The 22,108-nt window shown below is 49.6% G+C and overlaps 1 protein-coding gene across 8 annotated transcripts in view; it reads right to left on the minus strand.

Moving 5' to 3' along the window:
* TRERF1 (transcriptional regulating factor 1) overlaps positions 1 to 22,108 on the minus strand; it is a 200,339-nt gene that overhangs the window by 32,382 nt on the left and 145,849 nt on the right. For 3 of the 8 annotated variants that reach the window (XM_029047078.2, XM_029047076.2, XM_029047085.2), the window contains 6 exons: positions 10,489 to 10,637; positions 8,291 to 8,372; positions 6,665 to 8,104; positions 5,358 to 5,407; positions 4,138 to 4,288; positions 2,972 to 3,256 (listed from right to left, as the gene is read on the minus strand). In XM_029047078.2, coding sequence (XP_028902911.1) covers positions 2,972 to 3,256; positions 4,138 to 4,288; positions 5,358 to 5,407; positions 6,665 to 8,083 — 1,905 coding nt within the window. In that variant the 5' untranslated portion in view covers positions 8,084 to 8,104; positions 8,291 to 8,372; positions 10,489 to 10,637. Of the gene's footprint in view, positions 1 to 2,971; positions 3,257 to 4,137; positions 4,289 to 5,357; positions 5,408 to 6,664; positions 8,373 to 10,488; positions 10,638 to 22,108 lie in introns of all 8 variants that reach the window. The other 5 variants (XM_029047086.2, XM_029047088.2, XM_029047077.2 and 2 more) reach the window with 5 other exon arrangements.

The following is a 22,108-nucleotide window of genomic DNA, read 5'->3' on the forward strand; positions in this document are numbered from 1 at the left end:
CACCCCTTGCCCTGCGATTCCCCAACCTGTTGTTCAACTCCCATTCTCCCAAAGCAGTTTCTTGGTCTTCCTGAGAAGAGCGTGCTCGAGTCTGTGAAATTACTGCTGAGACCATGGCGGGGAGTAGGTGGCGGGGAGAAATCATAAATTCAAATTCTTCACTGCTTATCGCTGCATTCCCATCTGCCAAGTGGACTCCAGCTGCAAGAATCCTCCATCTCTCTTGGGGGAAGGATAATGCTGACTGATAACAACAAGAATTTGATGCAGTCCCAAAAGAGGGAGTAAAGCTGATGACAAGCCCATAATGCACGGAAAGAAGCTGGGGCTGGACCAAGACAACTTTCAAGTCTTGGGGCTCTGGGGTGCAAACTTCTTTATTGAGCAAGTTTTCACAGCATCCGGAACAAGCTACTTTCCAAATGGACTCTTTTCCAGTGCTGGATTCCTAGTTTTACTCTTGAATCCTTTAGGAAAGAGTAGCAAGGAAGATGCACCGGAATTTCTCTGTCCCTCGGCATTCCCGTTCCAAGTAAGCAAATCACCATTCGGGACGGGTTTAGATATTGCATCCTCCCAGCCTGGACTGCTTCTGAAAACTGTAGTCACCAAGAAAAAGACAAAGTGACCATTAAAGCTGCTTGGCTTTGGCCCTCACTTGCCCGCTCAGACTAACGTTCTAGTTATGGGGTTGTGGGCTTTATCTCCCACTGTGGAGCTGTCTCCTCCTCCTAAGACCCCAGATCAGTGCTGGGCCAGCTCCAAAAGCTGAAAAATTTGACAGCCGCTTGCCAATAAGCACAACATTTTTTCAACCCACCAACCCACTTTTCCTGGCTGGGAATACAAATGGTGACATCAGCGGGGTGGACTTGCCTGGCAAATATCACTTGCCAAGGGCTATCTGCAAGGCCGTTCAAGTCTTCTGAGGCAAAATATATTCAAGGAGGGTGGGAAATGGGACTAGAAAACCGAAAAAGAGAAAAGGCAAAGCCCGAGTTCTGAGAACTGTTGAGATGACAGCCACCAGCTGGGAGGCATCCTGCACTTAGGGTCGACTAAGAAAATATTTTGGGGGCTGATTAGCCCCCAGAAAGGAGCCTTCTTCTCTCCCTGGCCACCCACAGTTCTTTTCCAGTTGACAAACAACCGTCCTGGGAGTACGGGTTGATGTTGACTGTTGCCCGGCTACCCGGGTTGGGCACAGTGAAGAGGGCCTACAATAAGGCAGAGCCAATTTAGCAGCTCTCACTTTCCTTGCACAGCCCCGCCCCTGAGACTCCTTCCCTACCCTCCAAACTGTTCCAAACTCCTCCTCACTCGCAGGACTCAGAAAACCCTCCACCAGCAGTCGCCTCCTTTTCCCTAGGGGTTGATGCAACCTCTGATGCTCACATGACGGCAGTTTTCCGGAGATAGGCTGCACCCAAATCCCAACTAGGACTCCAGTCCCTCCTCTCCTCTGAACAGTCTGGCACCCCAGAGGGAAGGCATGGAGTGGACAGGGCAGAGCCAAATTGACCATTCCCGGTCTTCCCCAGAGTGACCAACACTCCTCCCTCCCACCGAAACCTTAGCCCCTAGGCAGGAATGGGAACTGAAGGCAGAAGTCACTGGTCCTGTGGCTTCCTGGGGTAGGAGAGGGTGAATTCTTGTGGTCAAGCATGGCCAGAGTTAGTCAAGCTGAATTAAATGATGCAAAACAGGCCAGAGAATTCTGCTTTACGCTACACATGGAAAATAAAAACAGCAACCCGGTGCAACTGCCCCTCCTCCTCATTTCCCAATCCGCCAGGAGGTCGAAACAAGAATTAATGGGGAGACCCGTGCCACCAGGAAAGCTAAACGGTAAGAAAGAAAGCCCAGGCCTGGGTCAAGTCTGGTCCCCACCGATATGCAGCCTCTGTATCACGGATTCGCTACTTTTCAGCCAGGACCCCCCTAACCCTGCAATCCACGGTCCAGGGCCTACAGCCATCCTAGACGGGTCCATGTCCTGCTGACTTCTTTAGACTTTTCAGAGAGAAGCGCTTCCTCCTGGAAGTGTGGGTTTCTCTGAATTGGGTTTTCTCTTCCCCTCCTAGGTCCCTCACTCTGAGAAAGACAGGATGCAAGGATGAGAGAGTGCCCCATGTCCTGCTCCGGACTGGGTGAACTGCAAGGGAGCAGGGAGCCGAGAAATACCTGCTGGGAGTTACAGAGCACCGGGCTCAGAACACCCAGGGGTTTCCTCTGCCCAGATACCTCACGCCCCCACCCGAAGATTTATTTTCCACCCACCCAGTGGAAACTTTTCACTGAGAACTACATTGCTTTGTTGTCACCATCTACACTAAAACAAACAAGCACACAGAGTAAGAAAACGAAAACGACAACACACTAGGCAGTGATAAATCTCTTTGCTTTCCTGGGATGGGAGGAGGTATTCCTAGGAGATAGGAAATAAAGCTCTGGGCTGGCTCAGTTTGTTCTCCGAGGACCGGGCCATCTCTGAAGAGGGGAGGCATCTGCCAAAGGCACCCGGGGACTGCCAGCCGGGGTCTATCTAAGATCACGACCGCCACAGCCCTGGCTCCTGTGAGAGCCGGGGAGCAGAAAATGGCCTGGAAGGGCGGCGGGCGTAGGCTGCACATCCACGAGGCTGCTGCAAGCTAGCATAACGTGCAGACGGACAGAATACCGGACAAGCACGGCAGGAAAAGGCAACTCAGAGATTTCACATCCAACCCAGAGTCCGTCCGACCCAGATGGGAGCCTGGAGCTCTGTCTGAATTTAGTTGAATCTGGTCCAAATCAGAGGTGGCCATTTCAGTTGGGGCTGGCCCCCACTCCACGCTTTCTGGAACCCTCTCCCCGCCCCCGACCTCGGGAGAAGGCCTCCTCTGCCTCCTCTGCCTCCTCCTCCTCCCATTCCGGTCGCTGTCCTAGAAAGCAAAGGAATTCCTCCAGCCTGAAGGCAGCGGCAACTCACAGAAGACGAGCAGGGGTTGGCTGCTTTGGGAGAGCAGGGCGGGGAGTAGGTCATCCTCACGAGCACCGGCATCTCGTCATCCGACACTGAGCCGGCCGGCTTGTCTCTGCTGGGGGCCGTGGCAGCATTGTTGGCGGTGACCTGCGGGCTGGGCTCGGGCGAGAGAAGCTTGACAGGGACAGACACAGGCATGACGATGGGAGTGAGGCTTTCCACCTCTTTGGGGGGTTGCTGGGGTGGTGGTGGAGGCGGCGGCGGCTGTGGCGGGGCCTTCTCTCCTTCCTCCTACACAGACAATTACAGGCTTTCAGCCTCAGTTACCGAACAGCCAGACCAGGGGTGGAGGGGGTTGAAAGGGAAGGGGAAGGGGCCAGAGGATGGAACGGGGGAGAGGGAGACACCTACTCATCACCTCAGAGATGGGGGGAAATCACACTTGGAGTCTGGGGAGGGATCAAACTTTGGCCCTACCGTTGACCCTTGATGCTGGGGAAAACCCATCCAGGTCGGCCTTGGAGAGAGCCTTTTCCTATACCCCAGACCCAGATGAGAAGCAGCATGGCCTAATGGAAAGAGCACGGGTCGGGGGGGCAAAAGACCTACGTTCTAATCCTGGCTCTGCCACTTGTCTCCTGTGTGGCCTTGGGCAAGTCACTTAGCTTCTCTGTGCCTCAGATACCTCACTTTTAAAATGGGGGTTAAAGCTGTGAGCACCATGTGGGACATAAACTGTGTCCAATTTGATTATCTCGTTATCTACCCCCAGTGTTTAGGACAGTGCCCGGCACATAGTAAGTGCTGAACAGATACCATTACAGAAAAAAAAAAACTACAATACTGATGCCAAGAGCTGGGTGAAGGTCAGTAAAGACACTGACGTCATTCACCTCTTTCCACGTGGCCTTCGTCAGGCGTGGGTGAGTGTTTCTGCCCTCGTGTACAAGTCCGGCCAACCTGGAGACAAAGTTTGCTCAACTAGCTCCCAGAAGACCCTTGCTGAGTTTTTTCTCCAGGGTGGGGCTGGGGAGGAACAAGCAGCCGTGGGCTGAGCGGAATCCATCCACACTATGCTCTGGGTAGGTGAGGCAGTTAAGCAAAGCAAGCGGCAACATCATCCTGCGGGGGAGGAGGGGCGAGCAGCAGAGGACCCCTGCCCCACGTGCTACCTGTCGGAAGCCGGGCGAGGCTCTCATCCCTCCGTGAGACCGCATGTGGCCGTTCAGGGCAGGCAGACTCTTGAACTCCTTGAAGCAGATTGAACACGTTAACCTGTTCTTTGCGTCGGGCCTTTCTAAAAACAATCCCTTAGACTGTCCGCTGCGTGGGGAGGAAGTGAGCCAGGAAGCCGAGGGAGAGAGGGAGAAAAAAAACCACAGACAGTTCAGTTAGAGAGTTGTCGTTCATTCTCAACTTTATTTTCCTGGAGTCTGTCATTTTGGGGTTCCTCTTCCAAACGTACTGATGACCAAATTTACTTGCCATATTTGCTTCACGAAGTTACCTTTTGCCTCAGAAACACCCATTGTTTTAGGCCCAAAATGCAACAGAGCAAAAAGCCACTGGACTTTCAGCAAGTAGGGAGACGAAGAGGTCCCCTGGGCCAGAAGGTGAAAGGTCATTTTTTGGGCCAACCTGGTTGCCTAAAGACCTGGCCCACTCCCACGTCCAAGGGGGGAGCAGCTGGTGGAGATGATGGCTACTGGGAGCGGGGACTGCCTTCTTCAAATCCCAGCTCCGTGCCACCCCAAGCCCCTCTCTTTGCTCTCTCCTCTTCAGCACACTCTGTGATCCCTTCTCCTCCACACATTATTCCTTGAATTTTGGGATGTCGATCTATCGACATAACGACATGGATTGCCTCTGTCCCTGTTTAATCTTCCTGAGACCCTGTTCTCTAGCCTGGCAACTAAGGGAAGAAGGAGAAACTCCAGTTCTACCCTAGCTGAGTCTGGGATCTGAAGGGGGTGAGACAGTGGGAGGGAGGACGTGGGATCAGCAGAGGGGACCTCGGCCCTTGGAGAAAGCCGTCACTCTGGACCACGTGAACAGATCTCACGACCAACACTAGGCCAACCAAAACAGACGGTTCCTTGGGCAGCTAATGCAACTTCACGCCAACTACAGAACATGCTGCGATTAGCGCTAGAAGGACTGAGCCGCCGGCTGGTTCCTGGGCTGAAATTTTAAAAGATAAGGCCCCTCAAAAGCAATCGTGGCTGACTGCTGAGGCAGTCGAGTCATTTTTCACCTGCATCCCCCTGCTTCCAAACCCCGAATGACCTGTCCTGTCAGACAGCATCCAAGATAAGGCTACAGACACTACTAACGACCAGACTCTTATCTTTATTTCATTCTCCTCAAACAATCCCTCCAGTATTCAGGGTACCTTGGCTCAGGGGAGATGGGTTGAGTTCGGCCATCCGGGAAGTGCATCTGCTAGCAAAGAGAGGAAGAGAGAAAGAGCAAGGGGTGTTAGACGAGGAGGCTACTGGCCAGGTTGCAACTAATGGGTTTCGCGGATCTTGGACCGTCTAGATCTTGCGGCAAGTTTGTAAATTGCTTTCCAACACCCCAGAGATCACAACAGAGATCAGGTCTCGCCTATAATGCCTAGGATTACCTCAGAGTCAATGCCTGTTGCTTTTATTGGGCATTTCCATTAAGTGAGGCAAATGCAAATATCTCCCCTCTGCAAGCTCACTTCCTCACACACAGGAGGAGGAGGAGGAGTATGGTTTGACAGAAAATGGGTGGGGCAGAGAGACCTGAGACCCGAGTTCCTGCTCGACCAGCCAATGATCTGCTGCGGGACCATGGGGAAGTCTCTAATCTCCCCGGGCCTTGGTCTCCCCACTGGCAAAGTGAAGATAATAATACCTGCCATTTGCCACCTCAACTACTGTCAGGGCTGCACAGCACCACAGGTCAGAACCCCGGAATATCGGTGGAGGGAGTGAGGAGGGGAGTTAGATGAAGTCCTTACCTCCCCAAAGGCTGCAGGTGGACAAAGGAGGCAATCCAAGAAAACCTGGATGTGTCTGGGGGAGGTTATGAGCATGAGATCCAGCTACCAATGCTAATGCTAGATCTCTGGAAGTCTGGATCCCAGGGACTCCTTCCTCTTTTAATCCTTTCTCCTCTTGCTGCTGCATCCCTCACCTCCCTCAACTTTTGTTACGGACACGACAAAGGGCCTGAAGCAGAATCTTCACTGTACTGTTGCTCCCAGGAGCAGGTTAAGGACCACAGGCAGGAACGCGGGACCCTTGGGAAAATAAAGTGTCTCAAGAAAGCCGCGAACCAAAGTGGCAGAAATTCCGACTGAAGGTCGTTTGCAAAATCTCCCACTCAAAAATAGCCAGCTCCCAGAGCCCTACCAGGCACTGGGCACATCTTCTCCAAGATGGCTAGCCCAATTATGCTCAGGTATCTGAAAGGTCCAGTGTCTGAACTGGCCACAGAATTAGTTCAAACAATTCACCTCGGACTACTACGATGCTACACATTTGGGACTTGTCCACGAGTCATTCGTTTAGTCAATCGTACTTGCTGACCGCTTCCTGTGTGCAAAGCACATGGTACCATATAACAATACACACATTGCCTGCCCATAACGCCCTTTCACGGATAACTACCTGTCTCGCACAGATGCCCGGGCACCCACACAGTTTAAGAAGCGAAAACATCGGTTACCTGGGGCCACAAGGCGGATGGGGACTGCTGCTGAGCCCCTTTGCTACTTAGATGGACACCGGACTGTGCCAGGAGGGGTCTCTGGGGAATGGTGGTCCCGACCGGGATCAGCTCCTGGCCCATGTGGTCCTCCATCGACTCGGAGGGTCCGATACCCAGGTGCGAGTTGATCCCAGCTTGAGTCCTGCCATCGCTGTGGTATTGCTTCTGCTGGGCCTCGTCTGGGGGTTGTTGCTGCTGCTGTTGCAGGAGGCTCTGCTGATACAAATGCCGACTGTACTGCTGCTGCTGAGGGTCCTGATAGAAATACTGAGGCATGGCTCCCAGCTGGATCAGCTGGACGGAGTGGGTCTGGTCCTGGGGGAACGGGTGGGTTTCGTGCACAGTCTTTTGGCTGGGATCCCTGTGATAGGACGGAGGTTGGAGAGGCATTGGTTGTGGCTGCTGTTGCTGCTGCTGCTGCATAATGGGTTGCGTTTGATAATACTGAGGTAACTGTAGCGGGCACTGTCGTGGCGGCGGCTGCTGCTGCTGCCTGGCTTGCTGCTGCTGCATGTCCTGCATGGACATGCGCTGCTGCCCCGGCGGCTGCTGCTGCTGCTGTATATAGTACTGAGCCTGCTGCATCTGCTGCGGGAGCATCTGCTGCGACTGCATCTGCTGCTGTTGGCCAGGCTGCAGGACTGACTGCACCTGCATCTGGGCCAGGTGCTGCTGGTAGTCATAGTACACGTGCGGCTGGGAATGAGGCCCCGCCGGCGCCGGGTGCTTCTGCTGACTGCCGGCGAACCCCAGGTGGACCGGCTGGGCTGCTGGCTGGTACCTCGGCAGGCCCGGAGGGGCTGCCTGGGCCTCCGCAGGCTTCTGGGACAGCAGCTGGCGGAGGGCGCTGTCGCTGACTCCGTCCATCACCGAAGTCTGCGTGTGCAAGACCTGGGCCATGTTGTTGACCTGAATCCTCAGGTTCTGGTTGGCGAACACCTGGGTGAAGGAGTCCAGCTTGTGCAGGACTCCGCTGGTGATTTTCTGCGAGCGGATCTCGTTGGCTTGGGAGTAGGAGTACTGGTAGCCCTCGCCGGCGTCGGGCTGGCCTCCGGGGCTCCACAGGACGTTCTGGTTAGGGAGGCTGTTCCGTGCCGGGACATGGTTGCCCGCCCCGACGTGAGTCCAGCCCGTCTGTCTGGAAGCGTCCACCGAGCCGAGGTTCTTGGCCCCCAGGGCCATGTTGTCCCTTGAGTCCTGGGGAAAATGAGGGGAGAGGGGAGAGGCCTGGGAGGCATCCATCCCTGACGTCCCATAGTTGTGGTTTAAGCTGCCTCCCAGAGCGGAGAGGGGATTCAGCGGCGGCGGCTGGTAGTACAAGTTCTCGTTGCTGTTGGCCGTGTGGTTGGCTTTGTACAGTTGCTGCTGGTCCCCCATGGTTTACACCTTGGTCCCAAGCTGAGAGGCACAGAAACCATATAAAGTGGTTTAAGCCCTGAGATGGCCTGAGAGAGAGGCTGCTCACCTCACTCAACAGCCCACATGTTCAATACGCATCATGGGACCCAGCGACTCCAGCTGGCCGAAGGTTGGTCGGGGGGAGGGGACTGGGGGTGCACGGAGGTTGAGGGGAGGGGGCCTGACCTCAAGCTGAGGCTGCTTCACATCTTCGAACGGGCCCCAGGCCAAACCTCCAGCAAAATGACCAAGCAGACTCACTGAGCACCTGAAAGGTAAGGAAGGGGAAGGTGTCCATTAGCCTGCATTTTTCTAAACACATTTCCTATGGTACAAAAAGAGAAGCCAGGACCCTCCCACGTGCAACACTTGATTTTTTTCTCTTCCAAAACCCACCTTCAAAAAGCCACATTGGTAAAACCAGGCTGCATCTCTCAAACCACCAGCGAATGACACTCTTTACCAACCAGGCCCTGCCCCCATCAGAAAAAGAAATGGCTAAAAATTGGTTTCCTTCATGGAGCTTTTCCAGATTATCCCCCACATGGCTCCACAGATAGTACAATAATTTCTTAAAACTTGTGCATGTTTGCCTGAATGTTTAGGTGCTCATATGGTAATAGTCTGTGCAGGTGGGTTGCTGGGACCTATAGAAAAGGTGTTATGCGGAACATAATGATGAGAATAATAAGTAATAATAATGGTATTTCTTAAATGCTCACTATGTGCCAGAACTGTACTAAGGGCTGGGGTAGATATAAATTATTCAGGTTCGATACAATCCCTGTCTCACATAGGGCTCACAGTCTTAATCCCCATTCTGCAGATGAGATAACTGAGGCACACCGAAGTTAAGTGACTTACCCAAGGTCACAGAGCAGACAGGCAGAAAACCCAGGATCGGAACCCAGGTTCTTCTGATTCCCGAAGCCTGTGCCCTATCCACTAGGCCATGCTGAAGGGAAACTTTAAGGAGGTATTAACTGCAACTGCATGTTTTTTTGGTTTTCTTTCTTTTTTTTTTTAAACAACACTTCTCATGTCAAACGGGATTAGGGTTCCCCAGAAGTTCACATTCCAATTTCTTCTTTTTTCCCCCTCCATTGTCTGCTCCTTCCTTTTCTCACTCAGTGACCCAGCGCTGTAGTTTGTTTTACTGACTTGTTTAGAGCCCAGCAGAGTGCCATCTACAAGTCCTCGAGAAGCAGCATAGCTTAGTGGAAAGAACATGGACCTGGGACTCAGGAGACCTGGATTCTAATATCAGTTCTTCCTCCTACCTTCTGTGTGACCATGGGTAAGTCACAACTTTGCTTAGCCTCAATTTTCTCATCTGTAAAATGGAGATTAAAAACCCATCTCACTCCAATCCAGGCATGGCTCAGGCCAAATGTCTCTAAATTAAATTTCAGTCCCCGATAAGGTGGAAGGCCAATTAACCAAACAGTTTTATCAGTCCGGCTAACCAAACAAAAGTAGGAGCAAGTCTGGGCATAAAGCCAACTCCAATTCTGCTTGGTATTCTGAATTTAGCTTGGATTAACAACATTTCACCACGGGTTTATTTGGGAATCCCTTCCAGGGAACCTAGGGGTGGAGTTTGGGGAGGGGGAGGATCAATTCCAGTCCATTACCGTCAAATTCCTCTAGACTGTAAACTCATTGTGGGCAGGGAATGTGTCTGTTTAGTGTTGTATTGTCATTGTACTCTCCCAAGGGCTTAGTACAGTGCTCTGCACACAGTAAGCGCTCAATAAATAGGACTGAATGAATGAGAATTCCACAGATGACAAGGTCCCCTGGGCCCCTGAGCCAAACTGAGCTCAATCCCTTCCCGCAAACCCTGGCTAAAAGACAAGGTTCCAACTAAATTCAAGCAATTGTAATCCTGGTCAGATGGGACAATCTCTCTATCATACAAATGTCTTAAATGTTTTGTGAATGTTCCTCTAATAAAAATCTAGCACTGGCACTTTACAATACTGTAACTTCATTAACATAAACATGTGCTGCCAATACAAATGATTTGAAACACAAATCGCCTTTCAGGGCTTGCTGTCAGGGTCCCTCTGCCCACCCCAAATCCTCTGAGCACAGACACTGAAAAAGCTCTGACGGAGCTTTTGTGATGGATCTCCAAGTTTATGTTTGTTTTCACTGACAATGACCTGCATTTTACCTCTCTTTCCTGACCCTGGCCACCATCTCATTCCAATCCCTCCATCCTTTCCCCCTCCCACCACCCCCAGCTGGAGGTCTTTACAGCCTTTCAGAATCTGAGGGCAGGAGGCCCACATTATGCTGTCTTGGACCCTCCAGGGTCTTCCAGGGTCCGTTTCGCTAAAGTGTTTAATCGGAACCCCTTTGCATTTTTTTAAACTCACCTTTTCTCTGGAAGGGTGCTCCCTTCCTCCACGTTTGATCTTCTGGATGATCTTTTCTCTCAGAGTACCAAAATCTGGGAGTGAGACATGCTTGGCTCAAGGACTGTGGATGCTCAGAAGCATGGCATTCCCAAGGTCAGTGTTTAGAGCTGGGGGAACCAGAAAGACACATTTAAAAAAATAGTCTTCGGTTGGACACACTGGGGCAGGGGGAACCTTTGGACAAAAATTGGCCCATAACTGAGAGTCCTATAAGGAATCTCAAATGAGATCATCGGGTCCAGCCCCCTGCCTTTACTCGGGTGAAAGCCTAAGTCATGCAGGGGAAATGGTTTGCAGCATGGAACTGAAAAGACAGCTCATTCTCAGGGTACTGGAATCTGGGGCACCTCAAAACTCTCCTGCTAGGAATATCTTCTTGTCTCACAAGCCCGTAACTTTGGCATTATCTTTGACTCCTCTCTCTCATTCAACCCATACAGTCAATCCATCACTAAATCCTGTGGGTTCGACCTTCACCACAACCCTAAAATCTGCCTTCTGCTCTCCATCCAAACTGCTACCCCATTAGTCCAAGCACTTATTCTATCCCGCCTTGATTACTGTTTCAGCCTCCTTGCTGACCTCCCTGATTCCCATCCCTCCCCACTCCAGTCCAAACTTCACTCTACTACCTGGATCATTTTTCTAAAAAACCGTTCAGTCCATGTTTCCCCACTCAAGAACCTCCTGCGGTTGCCCATCCACCTCCTCATCAAACGTAAACTCCTTACCATTGGCTTTAAAGCACTCAATCCCTTTGCCCCTTCCTACCTCACCTCACTAGTCTCCTACTACAACCCAGCGCACACACTTGGATTCTCTAATGCTAACCTTCTCACTGTACCTCCATCTCATCTATCTCGCCACAGACCTCTCGCCCACGTCTTGCCTCTGGCCTAGAAGGCTCTCCCTCTTCATATCTGACAATTACTATCCGCACCTTCAAAGCATTATTGAAGGCACGTTTCTTAAAAGAGACCTTCCCTAAGCCTCCCTTTCCTCTTCCCCCATTCCCCCTGTGTCACCCTGAGCCGCTCCCTTTATTCATCCCCCCTCCCAGCCTCACAGCACTTACATATAGTATATAACTGTAACTGTATTAATTTATATTAATGTCTGTCTCCCACTCTAGACTGTAAGCTCGTTGTGGGCAGGGAATTTATCTGTTTATTGTTATATTGTACTCTCCCAGGCACTTAGTACAGTGCTCTGCACACAGTAAGCGCTCAATAAATATGACTAACAAAACAGCCAAACCTGGCAGGTGGGAAGACTCCTTACAGAAACTGCTTCTAATGCAACCTCCAATAGTTCATTTTTTCTGCATCAAACAGAAACTCCTGACCACTGAATTCAGTGTTTTCCACCAACTGCCTTCTCCTTACCTGTTTCTCTTTTCTTCTCCAACACCCAACCTGCACTCTTTGTTCTTATCAACTTAAACAGTAATAGTAGTACAGGAATTGAGAACCTTCTGAGGGTAATGCTCTATACTGTGCATCAGACCCATTCCCTGACCACAAGAAATTTGCACTGAGAGGACAGATACACAAATCTTTACTAATAGTGGACTCAGAATAAATAATTCAATATACCAATGAATAACCATATCCATGCCCAAGGGCTGAGGATGGGAATTATACATGAGTATATAAATACTAGATAAGATGTGGCTGCTGGAATTAGGTGGGGAAGGCTTGTTGGAGGATTTGAGATTTCAGGAGGGCTTGAGGTGGGAAATGCAGGTGTTGGGGTGGGGAGGGGGGTGGCGGGGAGAGGTGGGAGAAAAAGAGTTCCAGGCCAGGGGAACAGTGGTCAGAGACAGGGGAGGTGAGAACAGTTAGGAGGTGGTTTTGGGAGGAGTAAAGCTATTCTAGCTCTAGCAGGGTCTCAACTCCATCTCAGATTCACTGCCCCAAACCTTGTTCTTGCATGGGACGTGAAAGTCTCTGACTAATCCCCACCTCGCCCATCCATAAAGTCCCTTTTGCCGGCCTTGGAATTTAGGAATATTTCAGTTTATTTCTTCTACTTAGTCTTTCTTTGTTTACTTTTATTGATGCCAGTGGAACCTATTCCTCTTGTATGTATAAGATCTGTGTCTGCCTAGAGTTTAAGCTTCTGGAGGGCAGGGAAACTGCTTCTATTTTTCCTGCATCCCTCCAAGCACTGGGCCACGCTGCTTTTCCCCACTGGTGTTCTCTGCACATTACTATTATTATTATTATTTAATGGCATTTGTTAAGCACTTATTATTTGCTGGGCACTATACTAAGCGTTGGAGAAGACACAAAATAATCAGATTGGACACAGTCCCTGTCCTACACAAGGCTAACAGGCTTAATCCCCACTTTTACAGATGAGATAACTGAGACACAGAGCTGTTAAATGACTTGTCCAAGGTCATGTAGCAGATGAGCAGCAGATTTGGGATTACAACCGAAATCCTCTAACTCCCTGGGCTGGACTCTTTCCACTGGGCCACGCTGCTTCCCCAATCCAGCTCTATTACACCTTTCCTAAGAGGTGGCAACGGGAACTGGGCCTTTTGTTGGGATTTCTATCTCCTTCCTGATGGTGCCCTATCTGGATAACAGCAGTGACACTCTCCGGACACAAGAGTAGAGCCATCCTTTCTGCATCCGACAGTCTGCATCCAGAGGATTAAATGATTACATTGCTGAAACCAGGAATCCCTTTCTCAAGGGGTAATTGCTAGAAAGGAATTGGGTTGCAGTCTGCCACCCAATCCTCTTGGCAGGGTCAAGTGGAAAGAGCATGAGACTTGGAGTTAAGAGATCCGGGTTCTAATTCCGGCTTCACTACCTGCTACGTGATTCAGGGCAAGTCACTTAGCTTCTCTGTGCCTTAGTTTCCTCATCTGAAAAATGGGGATTCAATACTCTTTCTCCCTACCCCATAGACGGGGGCCCGGCTCTTTAATAATGCCCTTTTTCCTGGACCACCTGTCAGCTTCTGAGCATCCAACAGGGCCGGCTGCCAGGGCAAGCATGGTGGGTGGGCTACAGGCCTACCAACCTTAAGGAACTGAAATTAAAATTAGAAGTTATATTCCTTTTGCCTGCTTTCCCGTCCTGTGCAGACAGGATGGGACGAAGGAGAAGAAAGTTATCAATGTGGCCCCATCCCACTACACACAACTAACTAGGCCCCAGACTCTTTAGCCCTGACAACACACTTCCTTTAGGGTAATGCTCAAGACCACCTCTTCCAGCAAACTTACTATCCTATGACTTTTTCTCCAATCCTTCTTGAAGACCCATCCCTCCCCTCCAACTCATTCCAGTAATTCTGACACTTTTACTTTCAAAAGGATATTTATTGTTTACGGCGGTCAGGCTTCCCATTTTAGGCTGTAAAGGGCACTGAGGGCAGAGGCTCGATGAACTGGTTTCACAACTGAGATTGCCGACTGGCTTAATAAAGGAATGAAACCCATAAGTGGTGGAAGAACGCAGTGCAATAACATGGTGGCTCGAGGGTTCCGAAAAGCGAGACACGTCAGGCCCGTTTATCATGTCACCCCCTCCACCTTACACCCCACACCGCCGCCTCCTCCTCCTCCTCCTCCTCCTCAGTAAGTCACCGACTTGCCGAGAGACACCCAGGAACGGATTTCCTGTTTGGTCATTAGCCCCCACTATTTCACCCCCCTGCTATCTTGCCAAACCTACTTCCCTCACAGCCTTGAGGCAGTAGGTGGAGAGATAATGACTCTAGATTTACGTAGTCCTGGGATTTAACACCCTAACAGCCAACACAACCAGAGCCCAGCATCAGCATGATGGGGGGAAGTTTATTATAACCAACTGAAATAAAAAGGCCTCTGAGCTCAGAGACTGCTAACCCCCAAAACACAAAAAATTTTTACCCAATAACGAAGATTCTCTTTCTCTCCCCCTCCCTCCACCCCGCAACATTTCTCTATTAAAATGGCAAAAGGGTCTGATCCCAAAAGGTCTTCACGTCACCCTGAGCAAAATCTGAACCACATTCAGAGCCTAATTCTACAGCTTTCTCCAGTACATAAAGTTCATAAGGACAGGAAATCGGACACTGTATCTGTGAAATTTAGGAGCACAAACAAATTCAACAGAAGAAGGTGCATGCAGCCCTCAAGAGATAATCTCTGGATGGGGGAGAGGGAAGGAGGAAGAGAGAAAAAGTGAATGAAATCAAGTCTTATAGACAGTTCTTTTCCTTCCTGGAGGGATTCCCAAGAAAGCAGTCTTTTGGCCAGTTAAAAGAAAGACTTTCAAGTGAGAGCCCTGCAGGGGCTGAATGGGTCTGGAGCCCAAACCTGGTCAAACACCTTGGCCAGACCAGACCCAGACCCAGACCCAGTGAGGTCCCAGTGGTCGTCCCAGAATTTTGGAAGCCAGCCCACCTCAGCCCATGGCCCAGAAACTCAAACACAAGCCCACCTGGGCTTCTGCTATGAGTTATACTTTAAAGCGAACATGAAGTGATGAAAAAGCAGCATCTGCTGACAAGTCTAAAGTCTGGCCACACCTTGTTAACACCCTGCGATAAAACCGACAGCAACAAGTACATTGGATATAAAATTGCTACAGATTTCAAGTCCTTATGCAAGGGGTTGGGGGTGGGAGGGAGGGTGACTGTGGGGTAGGTGGGGTTGCTACTGTCACACCAAAACAGTAGGCTTAAACAGGGAGTCAATCAATAACTGGTACGGACTGAGCGCTTCAAGTGGGCAGAGCACTGTATTTAGCACTTGGGAGAGTACAATAAGCTCTGTGTTTATGGGGACCCAGGATCTTTAAGGTGAACTGTATCCTGCTTCTGACCCTTCGAAGGAAAGCGGGACCACAAGAAAAGGACTGAATCACTTTTCCCCATCTTCAAAGCCTTACTAAAGATCACATCTCCTCCAAGAAGCCTTCCCTGATTAATCCTTCATTTTCCCTACTCCCTCTTGCTTCGCCTGTGCCCTTGAATCTGCACCCTTTAGGCACTTGATATTCACCCCACCATCAGCCCAGAACATTTCTCTACATATCCTTAATATATTTTACAGAGTCTTCCCCTCTAGACTCCTTGTGGGTGGGGTACATGTATAATGACTCCGTTGTTTCGCCCTCTCCCAAACACTTAGTACTCTGCACACAGTAAGCGCTCAAGAAAAACCACTGATTGATTGTTTTCCATCCATCTTTCTCTATTAGCTTGCCATTTAGCTTTCTTTTCACCTCCGCGACTGTCTCGTTGAGGGATGGGCAAATTTTAGCTCATGAGTTTCGGGGCAGTTCTTCTTCACCTGCTGTGCACCTCCAACCTGGTATCTGTTTTGGAAACAGTGCAGCTTAGTGGACAGAGCACGGGCCTGGGAGGAAAAGGTCCTGGGTTCCAGTCCCAGCTCCGCCTGTTGCCTGCTGTGTCACCTTGGGGAAATCACTTCACTTCTCTGGGCCTCAATTCCCTCATCTGTAAAATGGGGATTAAGAGTGTGAGCCCCATGTGGGACTGGGACTGTGTCCAACCTGATTAACTTCTATCTAGCCCAGCGCTTACTCTGTGCCAAGCACAGTTCAAAGCACTTAACAAGTATTATAATTATTATTATTATTATTTTAGTTCCACTTATCCAGTCCTTTGGAAAAGGGTGCAGCCCCAGCCCCACCCCACCCCCAAGCTCTCTCACTGCCATCCTTCACGCCCACCTCCCCACCCTGAATGTCTGCTCTCCCCCGCCTCCTGCCCCAAGAATGCCGGCTCGCTGTTCTGATCTGCGGGTCTCAGTCAGATCCGAGCACGGATTGAAGATCTGGCTTTCGGAACAGGCCGACTTGCGCCGAACAGTACACCTTTCAAAACCCCGCTTGGGCAGAGTCTCTTATTTCAGAAGCCTTAAGAGAGTTAAATCGATACTGGGGCGAACTACTGAAAATAGTAGATTAAGGGTTCAAGAGTGAATGATAGGGAGGCTTTGTGGTCATAAAGGAAACAGTATCAGCACCTAAAAGTTGGCTCATCCACTCCAACACATTCAGAGTGAGTTCCTTTGCCTTTCAGAAGAAAGTTGGTTTTAGAATGAGTTCTAGGTTGTGTTTTTCACAGTAAAAAGGTTTCCATGGTGGGTTAGATAATTAGGCAGGCCCCTTGTTTCAAAAGGGAAACCAACAGCTTGAGTCACTGAAAAAATAGGATGTCAGGCAGGCAGGCAGACAACCAACAGGTAAAGAGGCTTAGATTTAGGGACCTGTGGGGAGGAAGCGCAGAGAAGACCCAGTCCTTGCCCTCGAAGGGTTGATCGGCTGATGGGGGACAATACAGCAGGCCCAAACACATACACAAAGAGACGAGCATTGGATGAGGAATTCGGGGTAACACCAAAAGAGACCCATTATTTATGAGCTCTGAAGAAATGTGAGGCAACTGGAGTCTCGTGCTGAAACCTCAGGAGGGGTCAAGTGTGAAAGTTGACCCTTTGAGACTAGCCCCATTCATTCCAGCCCATTAGAATCGGTCACTCTGCAACCACCCCACATTTCACATTTCAGAATAAACTCCAGAAAACTCTTCAGAGCATATTGAGAGCAGCCTAGCCTAGTGGAAAGAGCCCAGGCCTGGAAGTCAGAGGACCTGGGTTCTCATAATGATTCTGCCACTTGCTTGCTGTGTGACGTTGGACAACTTACTTCATGTCTCTGTGCCTCAGTCTCCTAATCCCACCTAGCCTGTGAGCCCCACTAAGGAAAGGGACCGTGTCCGAACTGATTATCCCCAGGGCTTAATTCAGCGCTTGGCACAGAGTAAGCATTTAACAAACACCACAATTATAATTATCATCACACTCATCACTTGTCAACTCAACATGCTCAAATGTTCTGAGCAAATGACCAAATGCAATATAATTAAAAAGGATTAGCAGGCCGTGATTTCACAGCCATCAGGAGTGGGGGAAGAAAAGCAGTCACAGGTTAAAGAAAAAAGGCAAAAGCTCCAATTTGTTTTGGTTTTTCTTTTTCACCCACAAGATGGTAAAGAGCTACAGGCCCTTAAATTGCCAAAACGGCAAAACTGGCCCAAAGCTCTGAGACTTAAGTAGGTGGTTTTAATTTTAAGAATCTTCCAGCCTCTTCCACAGACTAATCACATTTGGGTTTGGGCTGCTATGCATTCCTAGAGTTTGAATCTTTCGAACCCACACACACACATACACCCCCAGCCCCAACTTTTTAAAAGAGTTACAGTCTTCTGAGGATCCTGGGTAACTCTCAGTTGATTACCACAGTTCAAATCAAATCCACCCTCTATCATTAAACAGCTGGTATCCCAAACATTCTGCTAAATTGTGAACGGTTTGAGGGACAGGGACTGTGTCCAACCTAATTATCTTGTATCAACCCCAGCATTTAGAACAGTGCCTGACAAATAATAAGCGCTTAAATACCGCAATTATTATTATTGTTAGGGCCCTTGAGAGCTGCTTAGAAGAGTCATGTGACCTGGTGGGATAAGTACAAGTCTTGGAGTTAGGTGACATGGTGCTAATCCTGGCTTCGTCATCTGCCTGCTGTGTGATGGGCAAATTACTTCACTTCCCTGTGCCTCAGTTTCCTCATCTGTAAAAACGAAGACTCAATCCTACTTAGACTGTGTCCGACATGACTAAATGCCCCAGCCCTTAGGTCAGTGCTTGACACATCCTAAGGACTTAACGAATACCACAATTATTATAATTATTATTACCTCCAGGCCTCATATCAGAAATCTTTGGGTATCAGAGTGGATTGTTAGAGGGCTGAAAAATGAAGGGCCTGTCACTTTCAGACTAGACTAGACGGGGAGGAAGCAGAGGACATTGCTCTGGAGGGAGGGGCTCGTTTCTCTTCTACAACCCATCCCGCACACTTCGGTCTTCTGGTTCTCACCTTCTCACTGTGCCTCCCTCTGGCCTGTCTCGCCGCCGCCCCGTGGCCCACGTCCTGCCTCCTCAAATCTGCTGGACAATGACTCTCCCCAGCTTCAAAGCCTTACTGAAGGCACATCTCCACCAAGAGGACTTCCCAGACTAAGGACTCATTATCCCTTATCTCCCACTTCCTTCTGCATCGCCCCGACTTGCCCCCTTTTCTCTTTCCCCCTCTCCCAGCCCCACAGCACTTACATATATCTAATTTTATTTATTTGTATTGATGTCTGCCTCCCCGGTTCTACACTGTGAGCTCGTTGTGGGCAGGGATTGTCACTTTTTATTGTTATATTGTACTTTCCCTAGCACTTAGTACAGTGCTCTGCACAGAGTGAGCATTTAATAAATACGACTGAATGAATGAATGCTCTGCATATATTAAGTGCTCAATAAATACCACTGATTGACTGGCTGACTACAAGGATGCATGAAATCCTTGACAGAAGCACTGTGAGCTCTTCCGAGGCAATAAGATAGCTAAATCCCGGCTGGTGGTCGCTCTCCTATTACTCAGACCGCGTTTTAGCCTGAGTGGTCCTTTAGGCTCAAAGACAAAACCCTGATGCCCCACGGCAGGGAGCAAGGACTGTCCATTTCATCAGCCCCTGAGAAGCAGAGCCAGGCCCGTGGAAAAGGGCGAGAACTCTGATTCCACAGAAGCCAGCTGTGCTAGTGGCGTCGTCTCCACACGGAGCAAAATGAATCATTGAATCACCCCTGGCTGGAAGCAACCAGGAACTATGGAATGAAATTCACGGTGGAGCATGGTGTCCAACCAACCAATTGCCAGTTCGGTCAAGGGATGTGGAGAGGAGGCATACAATAATAAGAACAATAGTAACTGTGGTATCTGTCAAATGCGTACTATTTACCAGGAGCTGTACTAAAGCGCCAGGGTAGATACAAGATAATCGGGTTGCACACAGTCCATGTTCCAGATGGGGCTCGGTCTGATTCCGACCAGGGTGGCTCAGTGGAAAGAGCCCGGGCTTGGGAGTCAGAGGTCATGGGTTCTTATTCCATCTCCGCCACTTGTCAGCTGTGTGATTTTGGGCAAGTTGATTAACTCTGTGCCTCAGTTACCTCATCTGTAAAATGAGGATCGACTGTGAGCCCCACATGGGACAACCTAATTACCTTGTATTTACCCCAGTGCTCAGAACAGTGCTTGGCACACAGTAAGCACTTAAGAAATACCAACATTATTATTATAATTAACCCCATTTTATAGATGAGGAAACTGAGGCACAGAGAAGCGAGACGACTTGCCCAAGGTCAGCCGGTAGACAAGCGGCAGAGCCGGGATTAGATCCCAGGTCCTCTGACTCCCCGTGCTCTTTCCACCAGGCCACGCTGTTTCCTCAAGCAGTAGAAGAGGAGGAGGACACATTTGGTCCCATTAACAGCAGCTCCAAAACCAGAGCCTGATGCATTTCCCAGAAAGGCCCATCGGACAAGATTCTGATGACCCTGAGGCCCACAAGTCGGGTATGGATGAAAGATCAAGCAATTAATGATATTGATGGAGCACTTAGTGGATGCAGAGCACTGTACTAAGACTTGGGAAAGCGCAATACAGCCGAGTTGGTAGATATGATCCCTGTCAACAAGGAACCTTAAAGTCTATTCTCCTGCCGGAGACGAGTTCAGCTGTATCAAGGGAGGGACGGGGGGGGGGCGGCAGGGGTGAAAAGCAGCTTATTCCCATCCAGTGTGCAATACGCCAATAAAGGAAGGCAAGTGGTACAGCCTACCGGCCTGAATTATTAAAACCGGAAGAATATTTTCAATTATAACAACTTCCACCATGACACCTAACATAAATCTTCAGTTTTTCTGTTTAGATTATTCTGCAGTGTACTCAAGATGATTTATTATTTTAAGGCGCACCAGTGGCCTTTTCCGATTACGAGTAGACGGTGTAACATACGGAAGGTGCTCACACTGGCTTGGGAAACGAGATGTGGAAACAGGTTCAGCTGGTCAGCGCCTGGTCGGGAGAACTGAGGTCTGGTACTACACTGGACCATCTGTTTTAGGGCTGACTCGACCCTTGTCCACAACCAAGACAGAACCAGAGGTTATTGTGTCTGCTTTTGACTTTTCATCATCGATCCTCCCTTTGTCGCAACTCCTGCCAGAGTTCTGTAGTCAAATGCTGTGTCAGACATCACACTCACCTGGGAGGGGAAGGGCAGGTTTGGGGTTTAAAAATCCGTCCCCCCCATAACCCCTCCCACTGGGAAACGTTCTATGATCACTGGAAGTCTGAATTTTTCCAGAAAAATGGCACCTGTGGCATTATCATGTTACACACTGCGTGCCTGGCATAGTGAGTGTGATATCATGTGTGTCTTTTTGTCAGCGGCCTTCCTGGTGCCTGAGCATTCTGGTAAGAATACAAAAAAAAATAAATTTACTTTCACAAGTGGGACCGGGCCCTGGAAGATAAATCCTCCTCCTCTTTTTGATTAACGGTCCATTATTTGTGTTTGCTTAACCTCAGACTGTGGGCGTGTGAACAAGATCCAGCAGGAGGACAGGATTTTTCAGGTTTGAAGAATAGATATTCTTGTGGTAATTATTAGGTGTATTATTTAATTGAAACTCTCGAGTAAAAATCTGGTTTAAATTTCAAAATGCTCAGAATCTTCAGGTCTTGTCTTAGTTTTTTATTTTTAAGCTGCACTGCTACGATTGCCCACAGGGCCAGTGTTTCTTTGTTCATTTTATTCCTGTCAAGATTTGCAAATGGGCCAAATGGCTAAACGAGTCCTGGACAGCTCAGAAGCCTCATGGAAGACACAGCGAGAGCAGCTTATTTGTATCCAACTGCAGGGTCAATACTGAAGTTAACACTGCCCCTACATCATTATAAAGGCACAGTCCCTCCCCAAAGGCAGCACCTACAATTCAAGTCCCCCCCCACTTCTAGACTGTGAGCTCGCTGTGGGCAGGGAATGTCTCTCTTTGTTGCCGAAGTGTACTTTCCAAGCACTTGTACAGTGCTCTCACAGTAAGCACTCAGTAAATACAACTGAATGAAGTCAGACATGAATCTCCTTGCCTTGGCTAGGCAGCACCTAAACCTGACTACCAAGTCACTCCACCAAACTGCCCTCTCGAAGGTCACCAATGACCTTCTTCTTGTTGAAACCAATGGCCCCTACTCCAGCCTAATCCTCTTCAACCTTCCCTCTGCCTTCAATCCTGTGGGCCACCCCCATTTCCTTGAAATATTATCCATCCTTGGCTTCACCCACACTGTCCTCTCCTGGTTCTCCATCCATCTTCTGGCCCCTTCCTTCTCAGTCTCTTTTGCAGGGCCTCCTCTGCTTCCCACCCTGTAACTGGGAGCCCCTCAACGCTCATTTCTGGGTCCCTTTTATTCTCCATCCACACCCACTCCCTGGGAAAATTTATTCACTCCCACCCAAAGGCAGATGATTCCCAAAGCTACTTCTTTAGCCCTGGCTTCTCTCCTTCTCCACAGTCACTCATTTCCTCCTGCCTTCAAGACATTACCTGGATGTCCCACAGACACCTCAAAAACATAAAACGTCCAAAATAGAACTCATCTTCCCACCCAAACCCTGTCCTCCCCATGTCTTTCCCAGCACT

This window comes from Ornithorhynchus anatinus, chromosome 19, assembly GCF_004115215.2.
Source record: "Ornithorhynchus anatinus isolate Pmale09 chromosome 19, mOrnAna1.pri.v4, whole genome shotgun sequence".
NCBI lineage: Eukaryota > Metazoa > Chordata > Mammalia > Monotremata > Ornithorhynchidae > Ornithorhynchus > Ornithorhynchus anatinus.